At 45.1% G+C, this 25,048-nt stretch overlaps 1 protein-coding gene across 1 annotated transcript in view; it reads left to right on the top strand.

Annotated features, from left to right (window-relative positions):
* Positions 1-2,892: 2,892 nt before the first annotated feature.
* The window catches only part of LOC104078642 (vitrin-like), a gene marked incomplete at both ends in the record, with an annotated part of 25,251 nt that continues 3,095 nt past the window's right edge, over positions 2,893-25,048 (top strand). The window contains 8 exons of the mRNA XM_009580353.1: positions 2,893-2,970; positions 5,976-6,056; positions 7,893-8,099; positions 8,753-8,803; positions 12,971-13,009; positions 13,106-13,162; positions 13,793-13,855; positions 24,154-24,216. Coding sequence (XP_009578648.1) covers positions 2,893-2,970; positions 5,976-6,056; positions 7,893-8,099; positions 8,753-8,803; positions 12,971-13,009; positions 13,106-13,162; positions 13,793-13,855; positions 24,154-24,216 — 639 coding nt within the window. The remainder of the gene's footprint in view (positions 2,971-5,975; positions 6,057-7,892; positions 8,100-8,752; positions 8,804-12,970; positions 13,010-13,105; positions 13,163-13,792; positions 13,856-24,153; positions 24,217-25,048) is intronic.

Below are 25,048 nucleotides of genomic sequence, written 5' to 3'. Positions count from 1 at the left end.
AGCCAGTTTTTTACCCAGCAAAGAGTATGATATATCATATCATATTTCATATATAAATAGGAAGAAAAGTCTCACTATAACTACTGAAAATGTGGGAATTTTAGAATTTTAGAGAGAAGTTTAGAAGACTAAAACCCCAGGAAGGCTGTACTATTCATTTCGGCAGCCTGAAGCTGAATGCAGACAGGTTTTTTTACAATTATGAGTCATGAAAAGACAGAGCTGCATAAAACATTCCCCAATAAAAATACAAAGTCACCTAAGGCGTTAATTTCAGGACAGCTTTAGAGCTTGAACTGAATCCTCTATTTTCCAGCCAAATTCCCTTTCAGCAGACCAGACCCATATGCACTACGGTACCCTGGAAATGTGCCAATAGTTTATTCCTAGTTAGGATATTGTCATCAAGAGTTTGTGATGTTTAAATTGTGAATGAGCATCTGCACAAAAGAGCACAGAAGAGGAATCCTCGGGGGACCCAGGCGATGAAGTGGCGTGATTTAGGGGCAGAGGGGGACGAGGTCTGTCCTCTGGGATTAAAGCAGCCAGCACACCAGGAGGTATGCAAATGTGCTGGTATTCACTTTCAAGCACTGAAATGCCTTGGCACTCAGTTGAATGACTCCATTCAGTTTAGTGGGAGTTTTGCAGCTAGTGGGTTAGGAAAATAGAGTTCGAAACCTCTGGGTTTGTTAGACACAAATAAGCGTGAGAGGGTGAGCAGCCACCACCCCATAGCTTGTACTTCAGTGGCCAGAAGTTGAGGTTTTCAGCCCACATGTAAACCCATTTTTAAGTATGTTAAGCTAACTCGGATCTAGATGCAACATTTTCCAGACAGTGGAAAAGATATATTACCATTGCTCCAGAGAGCAGGGCCACACTCAGCTCAGGCCTCAGACGTACCTCTTCATCACGTATGGAATGCAAGTTGCTGTTGATCAAAAACCCCCGAGTCTGGGAGCAGCCAGCCCCCATGCCAGCTAGTTTATTTGCACAGCAGCGGGCCTCAGGTTTGCATAAGAAATCAGATTAGCACAGAAATATTTTAAATTAAAATCAGATTATTACGCTATTGCTGCATCTGTGTAACAACCACTCATACCTAACAAGTCTGCCTCTTTTGGAGGTAAAGAAATGCATTTAGAAATCATCTGCAATCCTATAACATTTTTGCCTTTCTACCATATTGGCAGAGGAGCTCCCTAGTCCTGCTTGGCTCCTGATCCCGGTTTTGGCTCGGAAGGAAGTGGAAGTGAAGACCTGCTGCACTTCAGTTAGGCCAGCTTCTGTAAAAGACCCTAGGGCAAGGAAGAAGCTCTTTCCAGCTTGTCCTTGCATGCAAACTTGCCAGCTCTGATCTTTGGCAGATCTGTGTTGACTTCAGTGGAACTGCTCTCAGTTTATACCACTGTAAATGAGAAATGGATTAGATCCTTACATCATTTCTTCATTAGTATCTCAAATTAACTTCTTCATCTAGGGTTTTTTAATGACATCTGAAATTTCAGAGAGGAGTAAAACAAAGGAGAAAGAAACATGAAAAAGGACGGTGCCTCTCCAGCTCCACGGGCATCCCTGCACATAGAGGACCAGTTCCTCTGGCATACACCCTTCTTTGTGTGCCATCACAGGGGAAATAACCCCCAGTTCCCAGGAGTGGCTCAGTTGTGTAGCAGCTAGTTCTGTTCAGTGCTGTAGGTCTCTGGATTAATCACCCAGGATAACAACTGCCATGCTTGCAGTGCCATACACACCTTCTAAAAGAATCCGCTGAAGGAATAAAGGAAAGCAAACCTAGCATCACCATCATGACTCAAGTTTTGCAGGAGGTGGTCAGGAGGTCTCACCTGAAGTGGTCCAGACACACAACACAGCACAGCATCTTGTACAGACAGTCACCAGGGTCCAGAAGTCCTACATCCACCAACTGCCATGCTTGCAGTGCCATACACACCTTCTAAAAGAATCCGCTGAAGGAATAAAGGAAAGCAAACCTAGCATCACCATCATGACTCAAGTTTTGCAGGAGGTGGTCAGGAGGTCTCACCTGAAGTGGTCCAGACACACAACACAGCACAGCATCTTGTACAGACAGTCACCAGGGTCCAGAAGTCCTACATCCACCAACTCCTAGAGGCCAGAGCAGTCTTCCCTACACTGGGCTTCTCTGCAACACTTTTCATTCAGTGGTATATGGGAATATAAGAACTGCCCCAAGAGATGGAATTGCATGGCCACATGTGCCAATAGAGATGGCATGTGATGCGGCACTAAAAAGATTTGTGGTTCAAAGCTTATCTGGGAAACATACCTCATTGTTTTAAGACAGGACCCTCATTTTAGATCTAAATATAAGTACCATGTGTTCCCACACACAAGCACAGCTTTCTCTCACTGTTATTACTGCAAAAGACAGTTGCCAGAAATGGCATGTTGCAGAAGTGAGGTCAGAGAAGAATGCCATGTGTGTGATGAAATGAATCCCACATCAAACATGTTTTCTAACTCAACTGCATAGTTGGGCACTGGAAAAGGCTGCCTAGGGAGGCTGTGGGTTTAAGTACAGGTTATACAGATGTCCTTCAGGAACGGTCCCCTTATGCTTAACACCATTTGAGAGCAAGGGAATGAACTAACTGACCTCTTCAAATCCTTCCCAGGACTGCGTTTTCACGCTTTCTAACTTTTTTTTAATGATGATGGATTTAGGAATTGGTATTTTTAGTGGCATGGTTTTGAGATTCTGCCATCAGATGAAAGAAATCTTCAGGAAAATGACCTGGGCAGTAAAGAAGTGGGGTCTGATTCTGAACTCATATGTTAGATAGGAGTTTTGTTGCAAGAAAACTTAGAAAATTTTTGTGATGTTTTTTCATGATTTTTTTTTAGAGGGCAAGCCAAGAAAAGGTGTGACATATCCATCAACTCTTGAATATGCTTCTTCAAAAAGCACAGCTGTTAAATCAGGCAAGTAATTATGACTGACTCTCCCTTACATCTACTCACAACTATCTGTTGTAGCTTCTTAGTTGTGTAATACAAAGATATAATTATTCAGAGTCAGAAGTTAATGCATCCCTTAGTATCTCATCCAAATTCCTCATGGTATTTTTTATGGTAATCGTATGGAAATTTTTCCAGACAATTTCTAATTTTGGTCATACCATGTTTCATAGGCTTCTGTTCTCAAGTAGTTTCCCCCTTGCTTTAAATCTGTTAGTATGATGTTGTACTGATTATACGAAAGCATTTCAGGTTTTACATGTTGACTTTCTCCTAATGTTATTCATGTTATCTTTTGGGATATTCAGTGTTGAGCATATAATAATAAATAATAATGTAATATTAATGTCACAGATGGCAATGCACTGCAGCTTTAGCTAAGGATGATATGGTAAGGAACTATTCTGTATAATCATTTTAGTCAGCATCCTACTCTGTAAGACTCAACTCAGTTTAAATAATTTAGTTGTTTTCAGAGGTCTTTGATCAAGTCTCACACCAGGTGGTAGTTGATATTCAGGTGTACGTGAAGTGCCTCCGTCACTGAAATGATCTTGTTTGTGCCCCCTGTAACAACTGTGTAATGTTCAGACTCTTCCTTGGGGGTGTGAACAAAACCAAAATGAATGTCTCGCACTACTACACACTTCCCTAACACAGCTCTTTTGCTGTTTGCTGAGCCTGAGCTTTAAAATCATAGAATCATAGAACAGAATAGTTTGGGTTGGAAGGGACCTTTAAAGGTCATCTCGTCCAACCCCCCTGCAGTGAGCAGGGACATCTTCAACTAGATCAGGTTGCTCAGAGCCCCGTCCAACCTGACCTTGAATGAAAGCCTTCTTGAGCTTACCCTCTGTGAGCTGTGGTATAAGAAAACGTGCTGTATCTTCTCCATGAACTCAAATGCCTGTGAGTGGATGCATCCATCCAAGGCCACACAGAGGTTATGTGGAGTCCTGCTCTTCTCCTGCCCATTATTGTTTGGTCTGTGGAAGCAAAGTACAGAGCTCTTTTCTCATCTTTAGGCTTTTACTTGCACAAAGGCACATTTTCATCTGAACACAGTAGTTGCTCAGATTGAATATGCATCACTCAAAGCCATGCCTTTAGTTTGCAGTATCTTTGCATTTACGATCAAACAGGTACAGATTTATATATGTGTCTTGACCAGGTATGCAGAAATTACTGACCCAAATATATACTGCTAGAAGGGAGGCAGTACCTTAGAAATTTTGGCTTTTTCTAGGGAACAATCACTAACACCACATCTTATCATTTCCAAATGTACCCACACATGAAGTATCAGCTCAAATGTCTCACACCAGACCAGTGACAATCACAGCCAGGGCAGAGCTCAGCAGGCTGCAAGCAAAGATTTCTTCCACCAGTGCTAAAACCCACATTACATGAGAATCAGTATAGGAATGGGGAGCATCATGAAGTCACGTTTCAGACACGCAAACAAACTACCAGGGGACTGTTCCTGCAGCAAACCAGAGACGCAAGCGGTTTCCTTCACTTTATTCTTGAATCAGTGTGAATGAAAATGTTAGGATCCTAGCAACAAAGACTGTGCATTCGTGCAGAGAAAACCCAGGATGATCAAAGGAGCAAATAATAACTGTTACATCAAACTCAGTCCTTGAGGACGCCACTGCCTTGCTTTGCCCAGCCCTGTCCCACAGATAGCAAAGAGATGGCCACAATCCATTTTCCCCAAGCCCCGCTTGGCCCCGTCAGCCCTGTTTAGCCCTGCTGCCTCAGCCCAGCAATCTCAGCTGTACTCTGCTAGAAACAGCTTGTTCTTAAGATAAAAATCTCTGTAATATGGTGCTGGGGCCATCTTGTGATAGAGGATTTCCTACTTCTTTCTTAATTTTAAAAAAGCCAACTTTTTCTTCAAATTTAAATTATAGAGACCACATTGCACACTTGGATACTTTATCTGTAGGAGGTAAAGGCAGTCCTCTGAGGATTACACTCACTTGCTGCCAGATTAGCGAAAAATCCTGCTTCACACATGATTAGCTGTCAGAGATGCAATTTTGGTCCTCATCCCAGGGACCCAGGACATTCATAGTGCCTGACATTTCTTTAAATGCTGCTGGTGGTTACAGTGCTTCCCAAATGTTGGGGACAGCAAGAAAAACCTTTCCAAAATTGTAACTATTCACAGCTGGTAAAAACAATCAAAAGCTGTTGTTTTAAAAAATAACACAAGTTTTTAGGAAACCATTAATCATGGAGTAATTTCTCAAATAGGTCAATGCTGCCAAAATAGCTAGAGAAGAGAAAAATGTGGAAGATCAAAATCCTCCAGTACTCAGTCAGACATAAAAACAGAGACAGATTCTTTTGCAGGGTAGCAGTAAATGAACTGTAAATGTTCCAAGTACTTTGATGACTTTGGGTCTTAGAAGAAAAAAAGGACCAAAAAAATCTCCCTTTTCCTTCTAAGCCAATCCGTGGCATTCAGGATTTGGCCCCATGATGATGTGACAATGTCAGGCAAGAAAGAACTACATCTGAACTTGAATTAGTGACTGAAATATTGCATGTTAGCTGGTATTCCCCAAACACCCTACACACACTGTGACCCTGATTCTCAGGACAGGCTGCTACTTAGAGGAAAAATCAACAACATGATGCATTAATCTTATGAGTATTGGTTTATTAGTCATAAAACCCCATATTTATTGCTCACTTCAGCAATTCTATTGACATTGGCAGGAGCTTTTGGGCAGTAAAAATGCCTAAATTTGGCACCAAAAATATGGGGTGACTACTCTCTAGAGGCACCCAGCCATCTCTTTTTCTTGCTTGGTGAGAAAGCTCTGATTAGACTGACTGACCTACCTAATGCCAGGTGATGGGATGCCTTCCTTCGGGGACCTATAATCTCTAAATAGGAGACTTAAAATTATTTTCTTCCAGAGCTGCATTTTCTAATGTGCTTAATTTTGCTTCAGAGCTTAAAAAGCCAGAGCAAGACCTAAAAGCTACGAAGAATGCAGATACTGCTAATGTGTCAGAAAAAGCGTCAGAACAAGGTATGGGTTGGGGATCTCGGTGCTCTTTCACAGTATCCCTCCCAGTCTAAACTGCCTGCAGATGCTTATAGGAAGCAGTTTGACACTGGTAACACACACAGCTTGACCTCCCCCATCCAACCTCCTTTCTACAGCTTCTTTCCCACCGAACCAACCCCATTACATGAGCGCCTGCAACGGTGCTTGAAGGGCAAGTGCCAATTCAGAGAAGAGAGGGCACCCTCTCAGTTTAATTTTTACCTGCTCTTTGGGTGAGTTCAGGTGCCATGAACTTCAAAAGCCTGCGTTACAACTCTTGGCAATTTCCTATGCAGAGCATGTGCCCTGCAAACCCTTTGAAGATACTGGGAGGGAGATGGGCACCCTGCCAGCAGGAGCACTGGGAACGGCTAGCCCTCGGGAGCCCTCCTCTTGTGTTAAAGGTTCCACCAGAAACACAGCCAACATGCACCAAGGCAACATCTTTTCTCTGCTCTTATTATGCTGCTTCCTTGGGTTTTCTGCTAATACCGTTAGCTCCCAGCTTCCTTGCTCCTTGCAGCCTGGGGTATAAATTCAGCCGATGTGCCTGGTCCCCGCTGCAGCAGCACCAGATTGCAGAGGAGGACTCACTGTGCCTTCTGTCTTCTTTCTTTTAGTGCAGCAGCATGGAGCAGGACACTGTTTAGCCCAAAGAGAGCCATTCATGCTGATTTTTTTCAGCTGAGTTGTTTTGTTTTTCTTCTGAGCTCTCTTTCAGCATTATCCCATTAAAACTGCCTGAGATCTGAGGTTTTCACTAGCTAGCGTTAGGTGGTAATTAATCCACCAGACAGTTTCATGATGATGCTTTCCAAAAGGAGAACATCCAGCAATAAAATACAAGCTTGTGCTGTGCAGCAATGAATAGACTGCACACCATTCCCTTTCAGTGTACACAGCATGTCAGGCCATCCCCAGAGCTATGGGCAGGGAGGAGAGGAACAAGACTGAGGTGAACATGGAATATATTTTAGGGCAGGTTTCTGTAGACAGATGGAGAAGAAACGGTGAAGGCTCTTTTTCAAGACAATGAGTTGAAAGAGCTGTAAGCATGTTAACAATTTCATATAAGGGTATTTAGGATGCAAATTTTGCAACTAGAATTGTCTCTGTTCTCACAACAGATGATACATTTTAAAAGTAGTAGCAACTGTGAGATGAGTCAGTTAGGTGAAATCAGCACCTCCCAGGTGGTGCTCTTCCCGGCTCCCCTCAGCCGAAGCCCTAACGCTCCCTGCTCCAGCTCTGACCTGCTCCCCAAATCACCATTACCTGAAAGTTGCCTTTCTGCCAAAAGCATTTCAGTGCTGTGGTGGGCAACGCATATTTTATTCTGGTCTATGGCTCAGAATGGCCATCTTTTATTTTCAGATGTCAGCTGATTTCCATTTATATGGACTTTCTAACTGCTAATTACACTGAGAAAAGATGATGACAAAATGGAAACTGCAACTGCAACTGGCTGGTGGAACCATTTCATAGGTCTGAGACATCTGCCAGGTTGGTAGGTGTTCCTGGCCAAAGCAGAGAAAGTATAGGGGAAACACTAAGGCTACAACAGGCTGTTGTCAGCACCCTCCGGAGAGCGGTGTGATACTGTGTCACACAGGCGCATGTGCCACACATACACACAGCAACGAAGGCGCTGATGGCTCCACAGATGAGGATGCTTGTAGACATCCTGAGGAGAACACCAGTGCCTGGGTTGCATTAAACAGTCAGCGCTATTAATGATGCTTCCATGCGTGTCACACATCCAGCTGCAGTGATTGTGTCACACATCCAGCTGCAGTGATTGTATCAATGTTCCTACAGGGGACAGGGTCCGCAAAGGGTATCAGACATCTCCAGTGCCGACACCAGCTACGCAAATGGCCACCACAACCCCAACACCAACGACCACAACGACGGATCCTTCCACCACAACACCAAAGCCAACCACAACACCTGCAACAACCAGAACCACAACAGTTGCAGCTGCAGCCAAGACTCGAGCCGGACTTCATAGGGTCAGAGATACAGGTCAGTAGCATGGATGTTTGAATTGCTTTCCTCCTGACCTACAGCTTTCCTAAAATTTAAGGAACAAGATATGCAGCTGAATATACCATGATTTAGTAAATCTGAATTCAGCAACTCAATGTAGAAATATTAGGAGTGGATAAAGAAATTAATTCCAGCAGATGGGCTGGAGTTAGAGTTGTGGTATAGCCTTCGAGATATATACAAAATCAGTGTGTCTCACATAAACCCAAATGTGTAGATTCTCTGAGATGAGAGTTCATCTGCAGTAAGCAGTACAACTATGGATGGTCTGTATATTGGCATACAAATTGATTCATGGGGGAGTAAGCTTTCCATCCCCAAATGCTGTCATGATTTTCAGTTACAGGAGTCAACAAATAGTTCTTTGATTTATGTGTCTGGACTGAGAGTTCAACAAATAGGTCAAGACTCATTTTAGAATTAATTTTGTGATAACTTTCAATAAATGAAAGCTGTAATATACTTTTTGTGACAGTTTTGGATTTCAAAGATTAAAACACTGTGAAGGAATTCTCATATGATTTTTGTACACCTGGTTTTCCTTAATCTTTTCTTCTCTGTTTATTCTTATTCATTAACATCGGGGTTTTTTGGTTCAATAGCTGAAAATTAAAATCTCTTATTTTTAGGTTCTAGCAGTGTCCACCCAGCATATTCATCTGTGGTAGCTGCAGCATCAAGTAAGTATGGTGAAGAAGTATGCACCACAAGGCATGCAGTACAATGTATTTTAAGACAGCAATGATTCAATAACCTTTCAAGACTCAGCAAACTCAATGACTGCATCCAAGTCTAGATTTAAACTAAAAAACAGATGGTTGGCCTGAATGTCAGAGATGCTGATCACCCACAGCTCTGGGGAAGCCTTTCTAGAGAATATCTAAGAATTTCAGCCTTGACAAATGCTGGGTTTTGCAACACTTGAAAAAAAGCTTGTGCTGTTTGAATCGTGTTTTCCTGTTGCTTCCTTCTGTCTTACTCTCTCAAAGGGAGACTTCATTTAGTTGTAAGATACATGATGCAGAGGGCTGCACAGCCATCTTAATTTAGGACTGAGAGATCTGAAATGCCAACTTAAGTTAAACCAATGCTCTTTCAGAAACCTCAGGTTGTGGTTCTGAGTATGGCATAAATGTGATGTTATTTCTGGCATGCCGCTTATGTTATTGACAGCAGAGTGGCGGCTGCTCAGAGCTCTGCATCTTGATCCAGAAGCCTGCTCCCATTCCAGCCCAGAGCCTTCAATGCAAGTATTTGGAGGTGTTTTCCCATACAATGTGTAATTGCTTAGCTGTGTGGTCAAGTAAAGGAGAATATTTTCAACTGTTTGCAAGTTTCTGAGCTTGGGGGTATGATTGCTTTTGAGTGAAAAAGGAGCTGGAACATCATTAAGTTTTATGCTCTGTCACTATTTCTGAGTGCCTTGAGCTCGTCTTTGCTCTCACATACATAACTGCGGCCGTTCCTGCTGCCAAGTAATTCAGAGTCAAGCATATGGCAAGGAAGGTATCTTTTGGACAATTCAGGTCTTGAGGGAAAGCATCATTAAGTCAAATTTAGCTGTGAGCCCTGAATAAGGGCAGGGGCTGGAGGGGTTAATCTTACCAAGTCAAATGCGCAGGTATGGGTATGGCAGGATTTACAGAAGTGCCAACACAATTCAAAGGGGTTTAAATTCAGTGGCAATCTGCATCATTCAGTACCTAATGTGCCTGTAAACCTGGTCCTGCTGGTTGCTCTCTTTTCTATTTCCTATTCCCACAGGCTGAGCACAGAAAAGGCCATTATTGTCTTTACTAGCAATTAGGAAACCCTGTTTGAGGTTCCCCAGTCAGTGAGAGATGCATGTTAAGGGTAAAGTTCTGGCAACACTGAAATCAGTGGGAAGGTTTTATTTGTCTTTAATAAGACCAAACCTTTAGTCAAAAAATGAAAAAACAAAAATAAAAAAGTACTCACTTTTTCAAATCTTTCAATGGTCACTTCATTGCAATTTAGATCCATCTTTCTTCACAATTTTCTTTATTGAAGTTCTAAACATAAATTAACTCCCAAAAGATTAAGTGATCTGACTTAGGGACAGGTTATTGTGAGCTGGAAGAGTGGTGGAGACCTACCTCTGATTTCAGAGACAGGACCATGTCCAGCATGTCTGTACTCAGTATCTGGCCTCCTGAATTCTCCTAATCTCTTCTTGATCCTAAAAGAGAAGACCTGGCTAAGAAAAAATACAGAAAGTACAAATACAGTTTTGAAGAGATGACCATACACAAAGCAGTTTATCAGTTTTCTCTGTCTGAGGAGCCTTTAGGACTAACTTCTATTATTCAGGTCAGAGTTTCTGACGATGTCGTTGGCCTTAGCCAGAGTTTGGCTTGACCGGACAGAATCAAATTCCTGTTCTCCTGTCCATCTTGGCTCACAGATCTACCTCTCACAGGGCATTGGTAGTTTGCCTGCAAAAGACACCTCAAAAGTAAATAGCCTTGAAATAAAGCACAGTCAGAATGAGCATGGCTGTGGCTGCTGTTAGCTCCAGCATTTCCATTCCCAGCCACTGGCACTGGCACAAGTTCACAGGGGAAAAAGAAAAGCAGGACTTGCCACTTACAGCATTAAAGCAGGTGCAAAACTCCTCTGTCCTAGCCCTTGCTGTTCTTTCCCCTTTATCTTCTGTTTGTTAAAGATAGGGAAACACGAAAAATGTCTGAGACTCTGCTCCATCACAGGACCCCTGCTTTAAAGACTTGATGTGGCAAAACTGCTAAATGAAAAACCACTGATGCAATTAGCATGACATTTGACAGCTTATTCCTATCTGCCCTACTAGCGAGTGCAGCACTTGACCAATGCAGTATACGGTCAAGGACAATCCTGAGGGGGAAGCAGCAATGGCAGCGGGCTTTGAAAGTGGATGCAAACTCTCTCCTGCTCTGAACACAACTTTAACTTCAGCCACGCTCTGGTACAGTGACAGCTTCTGCCTCTTTTCAACAGCAGTTAGCCAAGCACGCTCCCAAGGGCCACAAACCCATCTCCCATCCCAGCTCTTCAAGCGATCCTTTCTTGCACAGCTGCTTGGACCCTAAGTGAGGATTGGGAATAAATCCAGTGCTCCAGTGAACAGTGCAATCATAAGCGATCCTCAATGCCATGCGGAGGCACTGAGCTGGCAACCAAGCATCAGGCAGCGAGTGCCTGGGCATCCAGCCACCACCACCACCCCTCCACCACCACCACCCCTCCACCACCGCTGTGTTTGCCCCAGCCAGCAAAGGCATGGCAGAAACCAGCTTACTGGGGATGGCGGTAACATGCCTTTAGGGGCATACAGCAAGAGGGAACAGCCCTGAGGCCCAGCACAGTCAAAAGGAGCATAGAGAGGAATCCAGGTTGCTAACATGGGTGTAGAGGGTAGGGTTAATTCATTTAAAAAATGATATAAAATACTTCTGATACGGAGCTAATCTCTCTCTTACCATCTTGTACTCTGTTTCTACTGACCTTGTAAAGAGTGTTATGTATACATTCAGGCTCGGTTGTGGCAAACCCGAAACAAGGCGAGGTCTCAGGCTCAGAGTTAATTTTCTTCCACCTCTTTGGCACGTACCGATCTTCCGCATGGAATGCATGCCCTGCGCAACCCCACACAACACTGCTGCACAGACAGACTTTTCCCTCCACAGCCTGAAAACTCAGCCTGGGCTAGCTGTGGTCCATCTGGAGCCAGAGCTACAAGCTTACAGAGTTTAAAAGCCTTGCCAGTTTTGGCAGATGAGCCTGTTATTTCCTTAAACAGGATCTCTTTGGCTTCTGCAGTTTACAAGGTCTCTCAGGACAGCTCCTAGAAATCCCATCAAAGAACTCCCAGTGGCCTGTGAAGGTTCGAGTTTGGGTCAAACGCAAGTTATTTCCTGTCACCTAATTTTGCAATATCGAGTTCCCAAGGAGCAGCAATTCCTGTTTTCTGAGACAACCATTCAAAATGGTTTTGTTTATGATATCTTATTGATGAAAATATCTCAGGGGCCCCTGTCCAGTGTTCACAGGAGTCAGCTAGAACATTCCCACTGATTTCGCCAGGCTTTGGAATTAATCTTTCTGGGAAAACTAATGAATAAAGGCTTGTTAAAGGCTAGGTTTGTTAACAAGCTTCTTAAGAATAATTAATGAAATGAAAGGCATGATTAAAGACATGGTTTTCATCTGCAAATGCTTTGAGCCTTTAGTATTTTTGAACAATGGGAATTTAATATCCTAATCACCTTTAAAAAAAAGCCTTTTGTGTAGATGGTGGTGAAGACATTTCAAATACGTGAATGCTCCCATGTTATTTTTGTCATTGTCTCATTATTTACAGTCTGCCTGCTTGCTTGTGTCCACTCACTCTCTGCAGAAAGGGTAGTACCTGGTCTGGGGGGTTGTTTTGGGTTTGGAGCTTTTTTTAACCTTCCTTACACAATCAGCACGATTGGATGGTAATGAAATAGAAATAAACACAGATAACCAGTATGAGTGACAGAAGGGAAGTTATAAGGGAAAACAAATCACAGCAGTAACTACAAACCTTCTAAAAGCAGACCAGAGACCTGTACAAGTAAGATTCATAACTGAAGGGAGTGTTAAGTAGGCTAATCTATATGACAGACAGAGCAAGGCAATCTTTTTTTTAGCTGGCTCAAAATATACAGAGTTAACATCTGAGAGAGCATATTAATGAAAACTCTCTATATAGGAACCATTAACTCCAACAGCTATAAAATGAGACTCAGTGAAAAACCCAGGTAGCAGTAGTCCTGAACCAAACATGGTATAAATCACACTTTTCCATTTTGATGTCTACTTAGGACAGGTTCAGGCTGCACAAGGAAGAGGACAGAATACAGGTATGTCTTAAATTAACAATAACTAGTAATTTGTATTGCTACAATTCTAGACAACCTTGCGTTTCAGTTACATGTACCAATATAATATTTTCAAAGCATTCGGGGGCACTTCCACCTCTGCAAGTAACAGGAATATTTTACGACCCAATACAGGTAAAGGCATTACAATCCCTTCTCTAATTCCTCCCCGTAGCTAGTTCCACCATTCACATCTACTGAATCACACAGTAATGCACTGTTTTTCACTCCTAACCATGTTCGCAGCAGGATGCAGTGAGAGCAGATATCACACTGGTTATTGCATGACAATAGTGTAACTTGTAGGAAAAAAAAAGAAACAGGAATAATTAAAATTAGAATTGTTCTCAATTCTAAAACAATTTATAAAAGTCTTTTACAACATTTGCTGTTGCAAAATGAGAAGTGAACTTTGTGTCTGTGTATGTTTGGGGGATGAAGGCCTGACCCTCAGAGGAAATGCATGCTTTTAGTTTTCAGGCCCGATCACCATCTCAGGACCCACTACCACTTTTTCCAGTGCACAGGTGTACAGCTACACTGCACAGCACCTAACTAACATTTAAACTCTTTTCTTCTGCTTCTGCCAACCTCTCTCAGCTTTTAAATTCCTTTTTTTTAAATCCATAGTTTCCATCTTCCTTTTCCATTTTGTTTGAAAACATGTGCAGAAAGAAGTTTAGGGCCACCACATCCCTTGTGATTGCTCTTCTCTCTTCTCGCCTGCTGGTGTCTAACCTCTTGCCTTTTTGTCGGATCATGCAGGTATTCAGCGCCAAGAGCCTGTTGCTGCCTTCCAGAGGGCCGCCAGCTCTCCAGCCCACCTTGGTGAGCAAGATTGCTAGCAGCAGATTTTCTGCTCTCTTTCATAATTTTAGCAACCCAAAATTAGCCCTCAAGCAGTACCGCAGATCATTTTCCTGTGTCCTGGAGGAGGACCAGAGCAAGCCTCATGCACTGAATGCCAGCTAGCAGCTTCCTGAATGTGAAAGGCAAAGGACAGCTTGGTCACTGGTGAGCTGTTGTTCCAGGCCATGGGAACCAACATCTACTGCAGTGTTTGCAATTTTCCTTATTTGTTAGTCAAAACAAGGAACAAAAAACCAGCTCTGTGCAGGCTATCAGGTCTGTGGAGCTAAATCTTCTGTTTCTGTTGTTCCCAGGAGCCTCCAGGTTGATTGCGACCATAGCGGTTGCCTTTAATACTGAGTGTAGAACCATCACCTGTACTTTCTTTCCTCCCTGGCTGCGCAATTTACCATCCTTCACCAGCAAGCAATCCTGTCAGCGGGTGCTCTGCAAGGCCACCGACAACTTCCTAGGGCTCCAGAGCGCTCGGTGCACATACAAACACTAACTCTCCCTTGATGGGACAGCAAAGTTTCTCAGAAATGGATTTTGCCCGGGAGCAGCCAGAGCGGAGTGAGGGATGGGATGTGAGGCGGCAGCAAGGCAGGCAGGGCTGCCCCTTGCTGACAAGGGCTGCATACCCATATTGCCCCAACAAGAAGAGCAGAGAGGGTCCATTGGTGGTACCTGGGGCTAGCTGACAGCTCAGGCTGCTAGCCAAGTCCCCAGCAATAAGGCAGGTCTGACCAACTGAGGCAGGACACCAGACCAGCAAGGCAAGGTCAGGATCAGAATCAGGATAGCAAGGTCCAAGACTAGGCACAGATGCAAGGAGCAAAGGCAAGGGTATGCGCTTATGTGCTGTCCCCAAGCAGCACGGGTGGAGGCCCCCAGAGATAATTCCCACAGCCCTTTCTCGCACACAGCCCTTGCTCACTGTTGCACCCAAGCCTGGGCCAAGGCAACAGGGCTGTGCTGCAGTGGAGCTGACCTCAAGCACAGGCAGCCAAACCCCCTGGGGAGGAAGAGGCTGCAGAGGCTGAGGGTGCCCCGGGCCCCGAGGGCTTTGGTGAGAGCTGGGAAGCACGGGAGGAGTATCGCAACAGGAGAGCGCAAAGTGGTCCTTGATGTTGAGGTTAGAGGACATTATTATTCAGTAGGACTTTCTGGATAATACGGGCCAAGTAAGTTTACCCAGCAATCTCCCCAAGAAAATGACAATTTGTAGTGGACCTAGCTGCAGCATATTTGAAGTGGATACACTCCTCCTCCTCTTCCTCCTAACATTTACTCTGTTCCCTCACTTTTATACCTCTCTTCCTTGTTTCAGTCTCTTTCTCTTCCCTCTGGTTTCCATTCATGTCTGTCTTTCTCATATCCTTTTGGCCATACCGATGTCATAGCCATTTCTTTTTTTTCTAATCTCATGGGTTTTGTGCTCCCCTGACTCCCTTTGCCCTTGTCAAAATCCAGTGCCCACCTTTAGAGGGTAGACAGGAGGGCAATGTTTTCCTGTGCAGAACAACAGAGCAAATATGTTGCCTGGAAACATGCCAGTCATGGCAATGCACTAATTACGTGACACCACATATAGGGCAGGGATAGTCTGTGGTGACAGACCTGCCTTCCTGGCAGGGCTGAAATGGGAAGAGCCCTAACATCTGGGCTGAACGATGTGCTGGCTAATTCTCAGGCTAGCCAAATCTTTGGCGGAGAAGCAGGGGAACACAGTGCTGAGTCTTATTTAAATCAGAGTTTGACCCCACCTAATTTCTTAAGGCACCTTAAGGTCCCCCCAAAGGTGATTACAAAGCACAAATTTTCCATCATGAATGATTCTGTTTTCTCCATCAAGAACAAGAAGGGAAAAACCCACAAGCACATACTTGCTACATTCCCAATGAGTCCTGATCTTTTTTTCAGGCCAGGTTTTGGCAGCTCGGATGTGTTGCTTCCAAGCAGCCAGTTTTTCTAACAATCAAAGGGAAATTCCTGAACAACTCCTTGCTTTCTTGGAAACGAGAGTTGTTTTTCTTGATCCTACCAAGCGTGCGCACACTGCTCTGCAAACAACAGCGATCAGTTCTGCGGGTTTGGCCAGGCCGTCGAGGAACTTCCTCTCATCGGCTTAGGTTAGCAAAAGGGTGTGGGAAAACACCCACCCCGACACACCGGTTGCCTGCACAGCTTCTTGCTGTACATTCTTCGGAAGGTCTCAACTCTTCCAAGCTCTTAAAAATGCACATTAACTCTCTTGAAGTCCTATACTCACTTAGCCCAGAATTTTTTTCAAGACAATTATACTGAAGAGTTGTGGTGGTGGTGGTGTTTTTTTTTTTAAAGACCAGTCTTGGAATATTTTAAAAATCAACCCTTGATTTTTATGGGCATCATCAAGAAGAAAAAAAAAAAAACCTAGCTACTTAGAAGAATAATCATTTCCCGTTCAGATACGCATTTCATTGAGAGCTTTCTTTGTTATGTGTCTAAGACCACATACAAGAAATATAGCTTTTGCCTGGATTTATGGGTCACTCAGAAAGCTGTATGTTCTGCATATTTGCAGCCACTACCCAAACCCCTTGGCACTTATCTAGTGTTTTTCTTCATTAGGAAGGAAAAAACAGGGGCTTTCTTACCACAGAAAGTTTTAAAAGGGTGTGAGCCATGAGAAGACTGCTCGAAGAAGCAATAGACAGCTCTCACCATAGGGGTTTGGACAGACTAGAGCACCTGCGGTCATCTGAGTTGAAGTGGTTCTTGAGAGAAGTGAATCTAGAAGAACTTCAGCATTGCTCCTACTGACAAAAAGCAATCTTTTCCTGCAGTTACCAAAAAGCATCTGCCTGTCTTTTTTAAGCTTAAACAGTCAGAGAAGTTAGAGGAGCCTGTGCTGCAGTCACTGAGGATAGTCCCTGGCAATGAGCTGGCAGCAGACACAGGCCTGTGATAAGTGGGACAGGCACGTTCTCTTGCTCGTGTCCTTCAGGTTACACCCCTGCTTACAAAGAGCTGGCAGATCTTTGCACAGCTCCTTGGCTGGTTTCATGTTCAGTGCAATCCCTATTGTTTTAAGGACCTTTTCCCCCTGCAATTCATAGAGCAACATATTTGTACGGAAGAGTCAGGAAGTGCAGGGTCTTCTTCATGATTTGCTCCTTGGCTGTTTTTTTCAGCTGGTCAGGCTGAAAAGTAGCTTCATATTAATCTTTTCTTTTTGCAGTCACTGGACACTTCTCTCCCCCGGAAGGGTGAAGCACACCTTTTGAGATTATCTACCCACAAGCTGGTTTCACTGAAATCTGTTGTTCTTCTCAGTGACAGCATTCAGGAGACACGTTGGCAACTGATAACAAACAAGCACCAGCTCTTCTCTATGGATAGGGTCCTCCTGCTCTGCAACCAGCACCCCTAGTTCCAGTCGCTGCTGTTTTCTCATGACTCTGCTGAGGGATGTACAAAATTCTGGCAAAGGACCCTGGCCAGGTGGATGATGAACTAGGAATATTCCTCCTGTCTCTCCTCCTGTTTCCTTCCCCGTTACCCAGGCCTGCCCTTCCTTCACCCTACTTCTCCTAAGCAAAATCACCGCGAAACTTCTGTGTGTATCATGACTGACTTCTCAGCCCTTCTCTTTCCTCAGTTTTAAGATTCTTCATAGGGTGTCTAAGCAGCGCTCAGCATAAGGAGGGAAGGGGTTCTGGAAAAATCCCCTTAGCAATGAAACATGACAGGGTTCCTCCTACCCTAAGGGAGACCACACATCTTATTCAGCCATCTGTCTCATGCAACAAGTCTCCCTCCCAAAGAGGGGCTGATACCTTCTTGCTGGGATTGCAACCTAAGACACCAAGGTCAGTGCTCTCACTAGGCTGGAGGACACTGGCAAACTCCACAACCTTTTCCAAACTTACACCCACTGGCTCTAGTCAAGAGCACACCAGCTGCCAGTCTGGGTAGGGAAACTCAGGCATGGGAGACAGTATGGATTCAATGGGTCCGAGATACATGTCTTTGTAAACCACTCTGAACAAACCTGGAGATGGACTGTCAGGGGCCAAGGATCTCACCAGTGCTCCTTGGTACTGTTCTTGTCCTAGTTGGCTACAAGGGCTTTCATCTGGCTGTAACCCAGAGCAAAACATCACTTTTTGGGAAAGCTCTTCAACAGGCCCCAAAAACAAAGACACTTTGGGGTTTATTTATGAAAGCAGCAATTTTGATGAAGTTTTCCACGCCTGATAGGCTGCAAGCAAAATGTAGACAACTTCTTTGTGTTTGGATGGATTGAGGGGATAGAAAAATCCATAGATGAGAGGTACTTGCAGATTTTCAGTGGAAAACAATGTAAGCCAAGCAAAAGTATACTGAAGTCAGTACACTTGCCTCAGTATCAATGCAATTTAGAGGAACAAGACCAAAACAGATCTAAAGAGATGTGTTTAAAATCATAAAAAAGATTAGTGCTCCGGAGGCAGTGATACGAGGCTCCTAAATATGGCTTGAAATGTGCGCATAAAGGTTTGCAGGTTTATGATTTCCTTAGACCCTGGTTGTTATTAATAATTCACTGTATGAATTGACCATTCTAAATTGAGCCAGCGCTTTGTAATCTCTATTCATTCCATTATTTTTAGTAATAATTTTTTTTCTCTTTCATGTGTGGAAGCAATGGAAACAGACTCATGGAAACCTGGATTGAGCCTTTTTGACACAGGTAAATATTTAAAGCATCCAGTAACTAGTCTGGGTATAATTACTTTCCATCATACATGGGGAAAGCTAACACTATTCATGAAGCCCATGACACTGCTGTTAACAATCTTATTTTAAGAAGTAATTACAGTATTTAAAATTATAAACGAGGTATGTAGTTTACATCTTAGTAGTTAAAATTACTCTGTGCTTGCATCAGTCTCAAATTCCTGCCTAAAGCAGGAGCGGAACAGATGAGCACTGGAAAGAGTTGGCAGCCACATTGCAGGAAAGGGGTTCTGGCTACTGAAAGTGATTTGTAAATATGAAGGTATTTTGGGAATGCCACAGCTGGGATAGCAGTCTAGAGTTGCAATCAGTGAAGAAGACGAAAGATTGTTCTGATGTCAATGTACTTAGGAAAGACATTCAGATAAGAAACAGAGGGTTTAAGCTGAGCGTAAAGAATAATGAGCATCATTGAAGTTTTCTGACATTTTAGCCTTAAAGCTGACAATATGGAGATGACAACATTTTTATAATTACTGGTGAGTGAGGGGAAAAAACCCTACATTCGTAGCAGGCTCAAGTAGCAACAAGACCAAGACTTGCACAACTATTTTAATCAGGAGCAGTTACCAACTGCAGATTCTATGGGTTCAATATTTAAGGGATCCCTCTCCTCGGGAACATTTAAAGCAGACTACACAAACTACAGGCCAATTCATTACTGAGTACTCTCTCTCTTACAAGGGGTTGGACCATCCAATACAAGATGTCTTTTCCATCACCGGTTTTGTTGCTGGAGAGGGCTGTGCTGGTGGCCCTTATAAAGACCATCCCCTTGAACACTCTGCTTACTTCAAAGCTGAGGCATGACTAATCCTTGCACTGGCTGTGACGAGCAGCATAGCCCATATGCATTAGCTTGCAAATCCAATGTCAGCAGCCACCATCAAAATTTGCATCATCCCAAATCTGAACAGATCTCCCTTCTCCAGCAGCAGCAGTCTGAGCCAGAGAGAGGAAGTGTTTCTATCTGCTGTAGTAGCTTAAGCCTTTGGTGTCCTTACTTAGAAAAAGCTACAACACTAGGGCCAGGGGTGCAGAGGGGTATTTTGAGGCAGAAAATGACAGATTGCATTAAATGCAATGAGAGGTTGGACATAGGGGAAGGGATGTTGTATTAATAGTTTCTCAGGAACTGAAGTGCCTGCGTAGACTAGTGTGATAAAGCCTGATGGATTCAGGTTGTCACTTCAAAGGAATGGTTTCTGGCGTGGATGTAGTCACTGCTGTCTTTCTTAAATGAATAAGAAGTTTAATCAACATGGACAGCTGTGACAATCAGTGACAAGGGAACTTTAATTAGCATGGAGTAGACTGCCCATGCAGTGAGTTGAAATTCCCATGGCAATAACAACATTAAATTGGACTGGCAGAATAGGGAGGCCCATAGAGGCTGACCACTTCCCCGATTAGTTGAGGAAGATTATTTGGTGGGTGACCTTATTGTTACACTAAGCACAAATCAGCCAGCTGACCCACAGCCTTCAAGAACTGGTAATTGCACTGGCAAATAAAAATGAAAAGTGCTGCATCATTTACAGTTGGGTTTTCTGTACCGACAAACCTAATGTCAGCTGTATGCCTGGGTAAGGAATACGGATTTTATTGGATGCAGATAAATGCATGAGGCAGATAACTATGAATTAGCTTCCCTATACAATTTAATTGCTAAAATGAATGGCACATGTTAATATCTAATTTCACTACGGTGTAAAATCCACCCACTTTCTGTTCTGCAAATAAGACAAGCGGGGGGAACTGCACATGTGGGATACCAAGCTGGCACATGTGAGGTATGTGGTGTGAAGGCTGCACCATGAATGTTGGTGTATTACTGAGGAACTGTTATGTGCCCATGTAATTAAAGCCTGTACTGGAACATACACAGTCAGGAAAGCCGACTTTCTGCTGACTATTTCAGGTTTTAAAGAAAAAACCACAATCATTCTCATCCATGTGGTTGACAAAGAGAGGCTATGTACAGGTCCAAGTCACTGCTTCCTTTGTCTCTCTCTCTCATGTCGCCCGTAACTTCTGCATCAGATAAACCCACCATAAACCAGCGCTACCAGCAAAAAAAGCCCTCTTGCCTCCCAGCCACCCTCTGCCCAGGCACCTGCATGATCAGGGGGTGAGCTGCATCAGGGAGCTGGTCCAGCCCATCACTAACCTTTTTCTTTCTTCTCAGTTTAACTCCGCTCTTTTCCCCTTCTCCTTGCATCCTACCAATACTGGGCAGGCACGGGGGTTGGTAGCAGGGCAGGAGAGGCGGGAGGGTGCCTGGCGAGAGGAGGGCTCTGCCTTTGGGTGGTGGGGCTGGTTTGCACCACCTGAAAGTGTTCATGGGACTGTGCCTGCAGGCATTTACACACAGGCAAAGCAAAGGCAAAGAGGGGGCATTGCCAAATCATACTGGCAAGCTTTTCCTCTCCCGGGTTTGGGACGCCATGGCTGCCGGTGGAGTGGCAGGGTCGCCAGACATGAGTGCACAAACCAGCCTCAGCCTGCAAGAAACATTTGGCCCTGTGGCCACTTCCTTCAAAGTGCTCTCCTGCAGCTCCTGCTCCTTTGCTTTACTTTGCCTGGCTGCTGCACCACACTCCTTTGCAACCACCCTCCTTTGCATTTATCCAAGGAGCAGCCACGGACACACACCAGCCTAAGCCCAAAATTCAGTATCCTCCTCTAACCCTCTCTGGTTTCCGCTCCCTGTGCCGCTGCTGCTTGCACCTCATGCCACTGGTGCCTCCCCAGGTCACACTCGTGCCTCTCCATGCCTGCAGCTGGTGGGTTTGCTCCCATCAAGTATTTTCAGTTAAAATACTCCTCGGCCACCCCCGCCCCGCAGTGCCGCACATGGCAGAGGGCTTATCTCTCAGGAGCAGCAGCTGCACCTGTACAGGATTTGCCTCCTGCCCTTCCTCAGGCCAAAGGCAGATTTGGTCCCTGGCAGCAAGACTTTCAGGCCTGAGACAGGTCAGAAATGTTTGCTGCAGCAGATGTCACTGGACAGAGCTGTTTTGCATCACCCCTGTTCCAAAAACATCACTTTTCCTCAGTCAGGAGCCAGTGCCCAGTCTCAGGCAGTGCTGCCCCAGCACCACCACTCTGCCTCCCCCTGCTGATGTTTCCCCCCTCCAAATGGGCCTCCTGTGGGCAAGCACACACCACCAGGAGCCCTCTCCCCTGTTCCTTGCCTGGGAGCTTGTCCCAGGTGTGCAGAGGAGGGGCAAGACAAGAGGCACAAGCCAGCAACATGTTGGACAACAGCTCCAGCCAGGAGGGACGAAGCCAGCTGAGCCTGGCTCACCAGCCCGCCTTCGAATGGGGACAACCTGCTCCAGCAGGAGAGGGCTGGCTCCACTAACTGTGGGGCTGAGGCATTTCTGGCACAAGAGCCAGTGTCGGGATGGGTGGAGAGCCCCTATGCCCTGTCCAGAAGGTATCAGCTCCAAAGCTTGGGTAGGAGCACAGGGAGGCTGCACACGGGGGCTGCAGGCACCGCAGGGCACCACGTGCGCAGTGACAAAAAGCAACACCAGCCCTGGGGCTGTCCTAACCTGGCCAGACATAGCAAGGGAAATTCTCAAACAAAACACACAATGGAATCACTAGCTCTTGCCATAAACAAAGTAGGGCTAATCTTTGTGCCCTTTACCTATCTCATTCGTACGTGACCACAAGGCTAAGCCCAGTGCTCCAGCTCGCTTGATGTCCTGTCTCTAGCGACAGGCAACAGCAGATGCCTGGGGATGAACAAAGCAGAGGGAAATCACACAGTGCTGCTGTCAGCAGGTCTGGTTAGTCCCTGCAGTAGAAATTTTCTTCACTGGCAGCTGAGTTTAAACACGAGAAGGCAAAGCAAACTTTCTGTCCCGTAAGGATGCTGCAGTGTGCTCTAGCCGCCCGGCAGGGCATCAGGTCATTTTTACATTAGGCACTGCATACTCAGGCTTAATACAAATTTGTCCCCGACCCAAAACTATGCGCAGCTTTCAGCACGCAGGTGGAAGGACTCAAAGTAGTTGTATTTGCCCTTTATGAGGGATGGATCATTAGACATAACTGGAATGGAAATAGGAGTGGTGATGGAGGGAGCTGGAGGTGGTATTTTCCCCCATTTTCTTGGCTGTTTTCTGCATTATTATGGCTTGGTCATTAATATTTTCAGCAACCAGCTTAGGTGGTGCATGTGCTGTTAGGAGCTGTTACACCTCCTGTCATATTTAGGTGGTGACCTTCGCTGACGTCCCTTTGCCGCCTGCTCTCTTTACGTGCACTGATGGTCTCATGCTTGGCTTGCTCATGGCTGGCTGCGGTGGAGAAACAAACTCTGTGGCACCTAGTAATTTCTCATCTTTTTTCTGTATTAAGCTCACACTTTCTAAAGTTACCTTTTTACTGTCCCTCTGAAGTCTAGTCTTTCCTTGACTTATTTGGTGATGAAGATTTAAGGAAGTCTTCCTCCTCCTTTTTTTTATAAAAATTAATATGCAGTTTACAAAAATAGTAAGTCATTCTGCTGTTCTTTTGACCAACTGCTTCTTTGGTAAACATTTGATTTGGGGCTTGTCTGATCATTGCTGTCTCTTCTGGGGATTATCCCAGCTAAATCCCCTTAATCTTGTCATGCTGTAGTGAAAAGAAACAGCTCTTTGCCCTTGCTTGGGAGGGAGATGCTGTACTGTAGGAGACTCTCACCAGACATTCAAGTCATGAGTGAAGTTCAGCATTTTCAAACCTTCTGACACCAGCCTGATGATGCCCTGTGAATAAGTGCATCTCACAAGGACATAAACTCATGTTCCCAAGGCTGCTACCATCCCAATACCTCAGTTGGGGCCTCAGCTAAAATCCACTAGTGACCTGTGAGACTGTTTCCTATGACTTGACTGTAGCTCTGTGCCACCGTTTACCATTTCTTTTGTGCTTTCCAAAATAACCCAGTCCTCCGGGAGCACCTGAGCAGCTGTGGCTTGCATTGCTTCCCCAGCTGTAACACGACAGGGTGGGTTGCTGCCCATGCCTTCCTCTCCAGACAGAAAAGCAACATGCTAAATTTGTCGCTCATCTGCTTTGGACATTGTGCAGCTCATCGTAAAGCATGGGTGAAGCATGGCGAGCCAGCGGGGTGGCAGCACCAGTTCTCTCAGGGGCAAAATGCTGGGAGGTCACCCACCATGGCCACCAGCCTCTGCACCCAAAGAACCCTCTGCTTGTGCATGCTGCTTTCAAGCCCTTGCAGTGAGGGCACCGACTCGCAAAGGGGAGTCAAAGCTGGTGCTTGGAGAGATTTTGGTGGCACTTTAGAAATACCTCCGCTCTTGTTTTATCCTAGACGCGACGTAGGTGGAAAAAGGTAAGCTCCAAGGATGTGCTCCCCATACTCATTTCCCTCCCACATCAATCCTCAGGCCAGGGGGGACTCTGCAGCCACCCCATTGCCTGCTTCCTTCCAGAGCGAGGGCAGCCACCGAGCACACACCGACGGAGCCTTTCCTTCCTCTCTCTAGGCTTCAGTTCAAAGGAAGAATTGAATCCGAAGCCACCGGACTCCATCTCCCAGGGAAACCCAAGTATGTATTTCAGAATTAATTTCATAATTAAGCAATACCATTTTATTAATTACACATTCCTAGAATGCATTCAAATTAAATAGCAAAAGATAAGTTTTCAAGAAAGCCTGAGACACTCGAGGAATGCATTTTTTCCCTTGCAGAGGAACAGCGAGAGCTCTTCGCCGATCCCTCTCACACATGTAATTGATTTTTGCTTCTACAGGGAAGGAAATAACAGCCAAGATTTAGCTTACCTGGGCAGGGAGATGGTGGCTGCTCACTGCTACCTCTTCCCGGGCAGTATCAGCTCCACGTTCCTGGGATGCAGAGCTTCACTCAGGGACTTTGATGGTGGAGGACAGCAAACCAATGTGTTGCGGACAGGGTTAGATGAGTGAGTCCTCCTGACCAGAGCAGGCTCCCATGGCTATGCTGAGTGCGGGCACCCTTCCCACAGCAGTGGGTGGGAGGGAAGGAAACCACCTGAGAAAGGCACCCTGCGCCTGCCGTAGCAAGGAGAGAGGGGATGCAGAGGGACCATCAAGGATCCCTCAGTCCCAGGATGGAGATATAGGGTCCCCTACTCTGAAAAGGAAAACTTCTACAGCCTTTTATAATTAAAGGCAGATTTGCCCATTAACTCATCTTTAGATGGGGCCCAGAGTAGAAGGAGAAAGAGAAAGCAAGCTCTGAGTGGAGAGATGGGTCATCTGCCGCCTCCTCATGGGAAGCCACCCTGGAGAGGGGGCTTCACCCTCCCACCGGCACCCGGGTCCTCTCTTGCCCATCCTCCAGCAGCCGAACGCCGTCTCTCACAGAACTGGCATTTCAAGGACTCGCTACATTAACT

The sequence above is a fragment of the Fulmarus glacialis genome, unplaced genomic scaffold, assembly GCF_000690835.1.
Source record: "Fulmarus glacialis isolate BGI_N327 unplaced genomic scaffold, ASM69083v1 scaffold36686, whole genome shotgun sequence".
Classification (NCBI taxonomy): domain Eukaryota; kingdom Metazoa; phylum Chordata; class Aves; order Procellariiformes; family Procellariidae; genus Fulmarus; species Fulmarus glacialis.
This window is presented reverse-complemented; position numbering and strand designations above follow the sequence as displayed.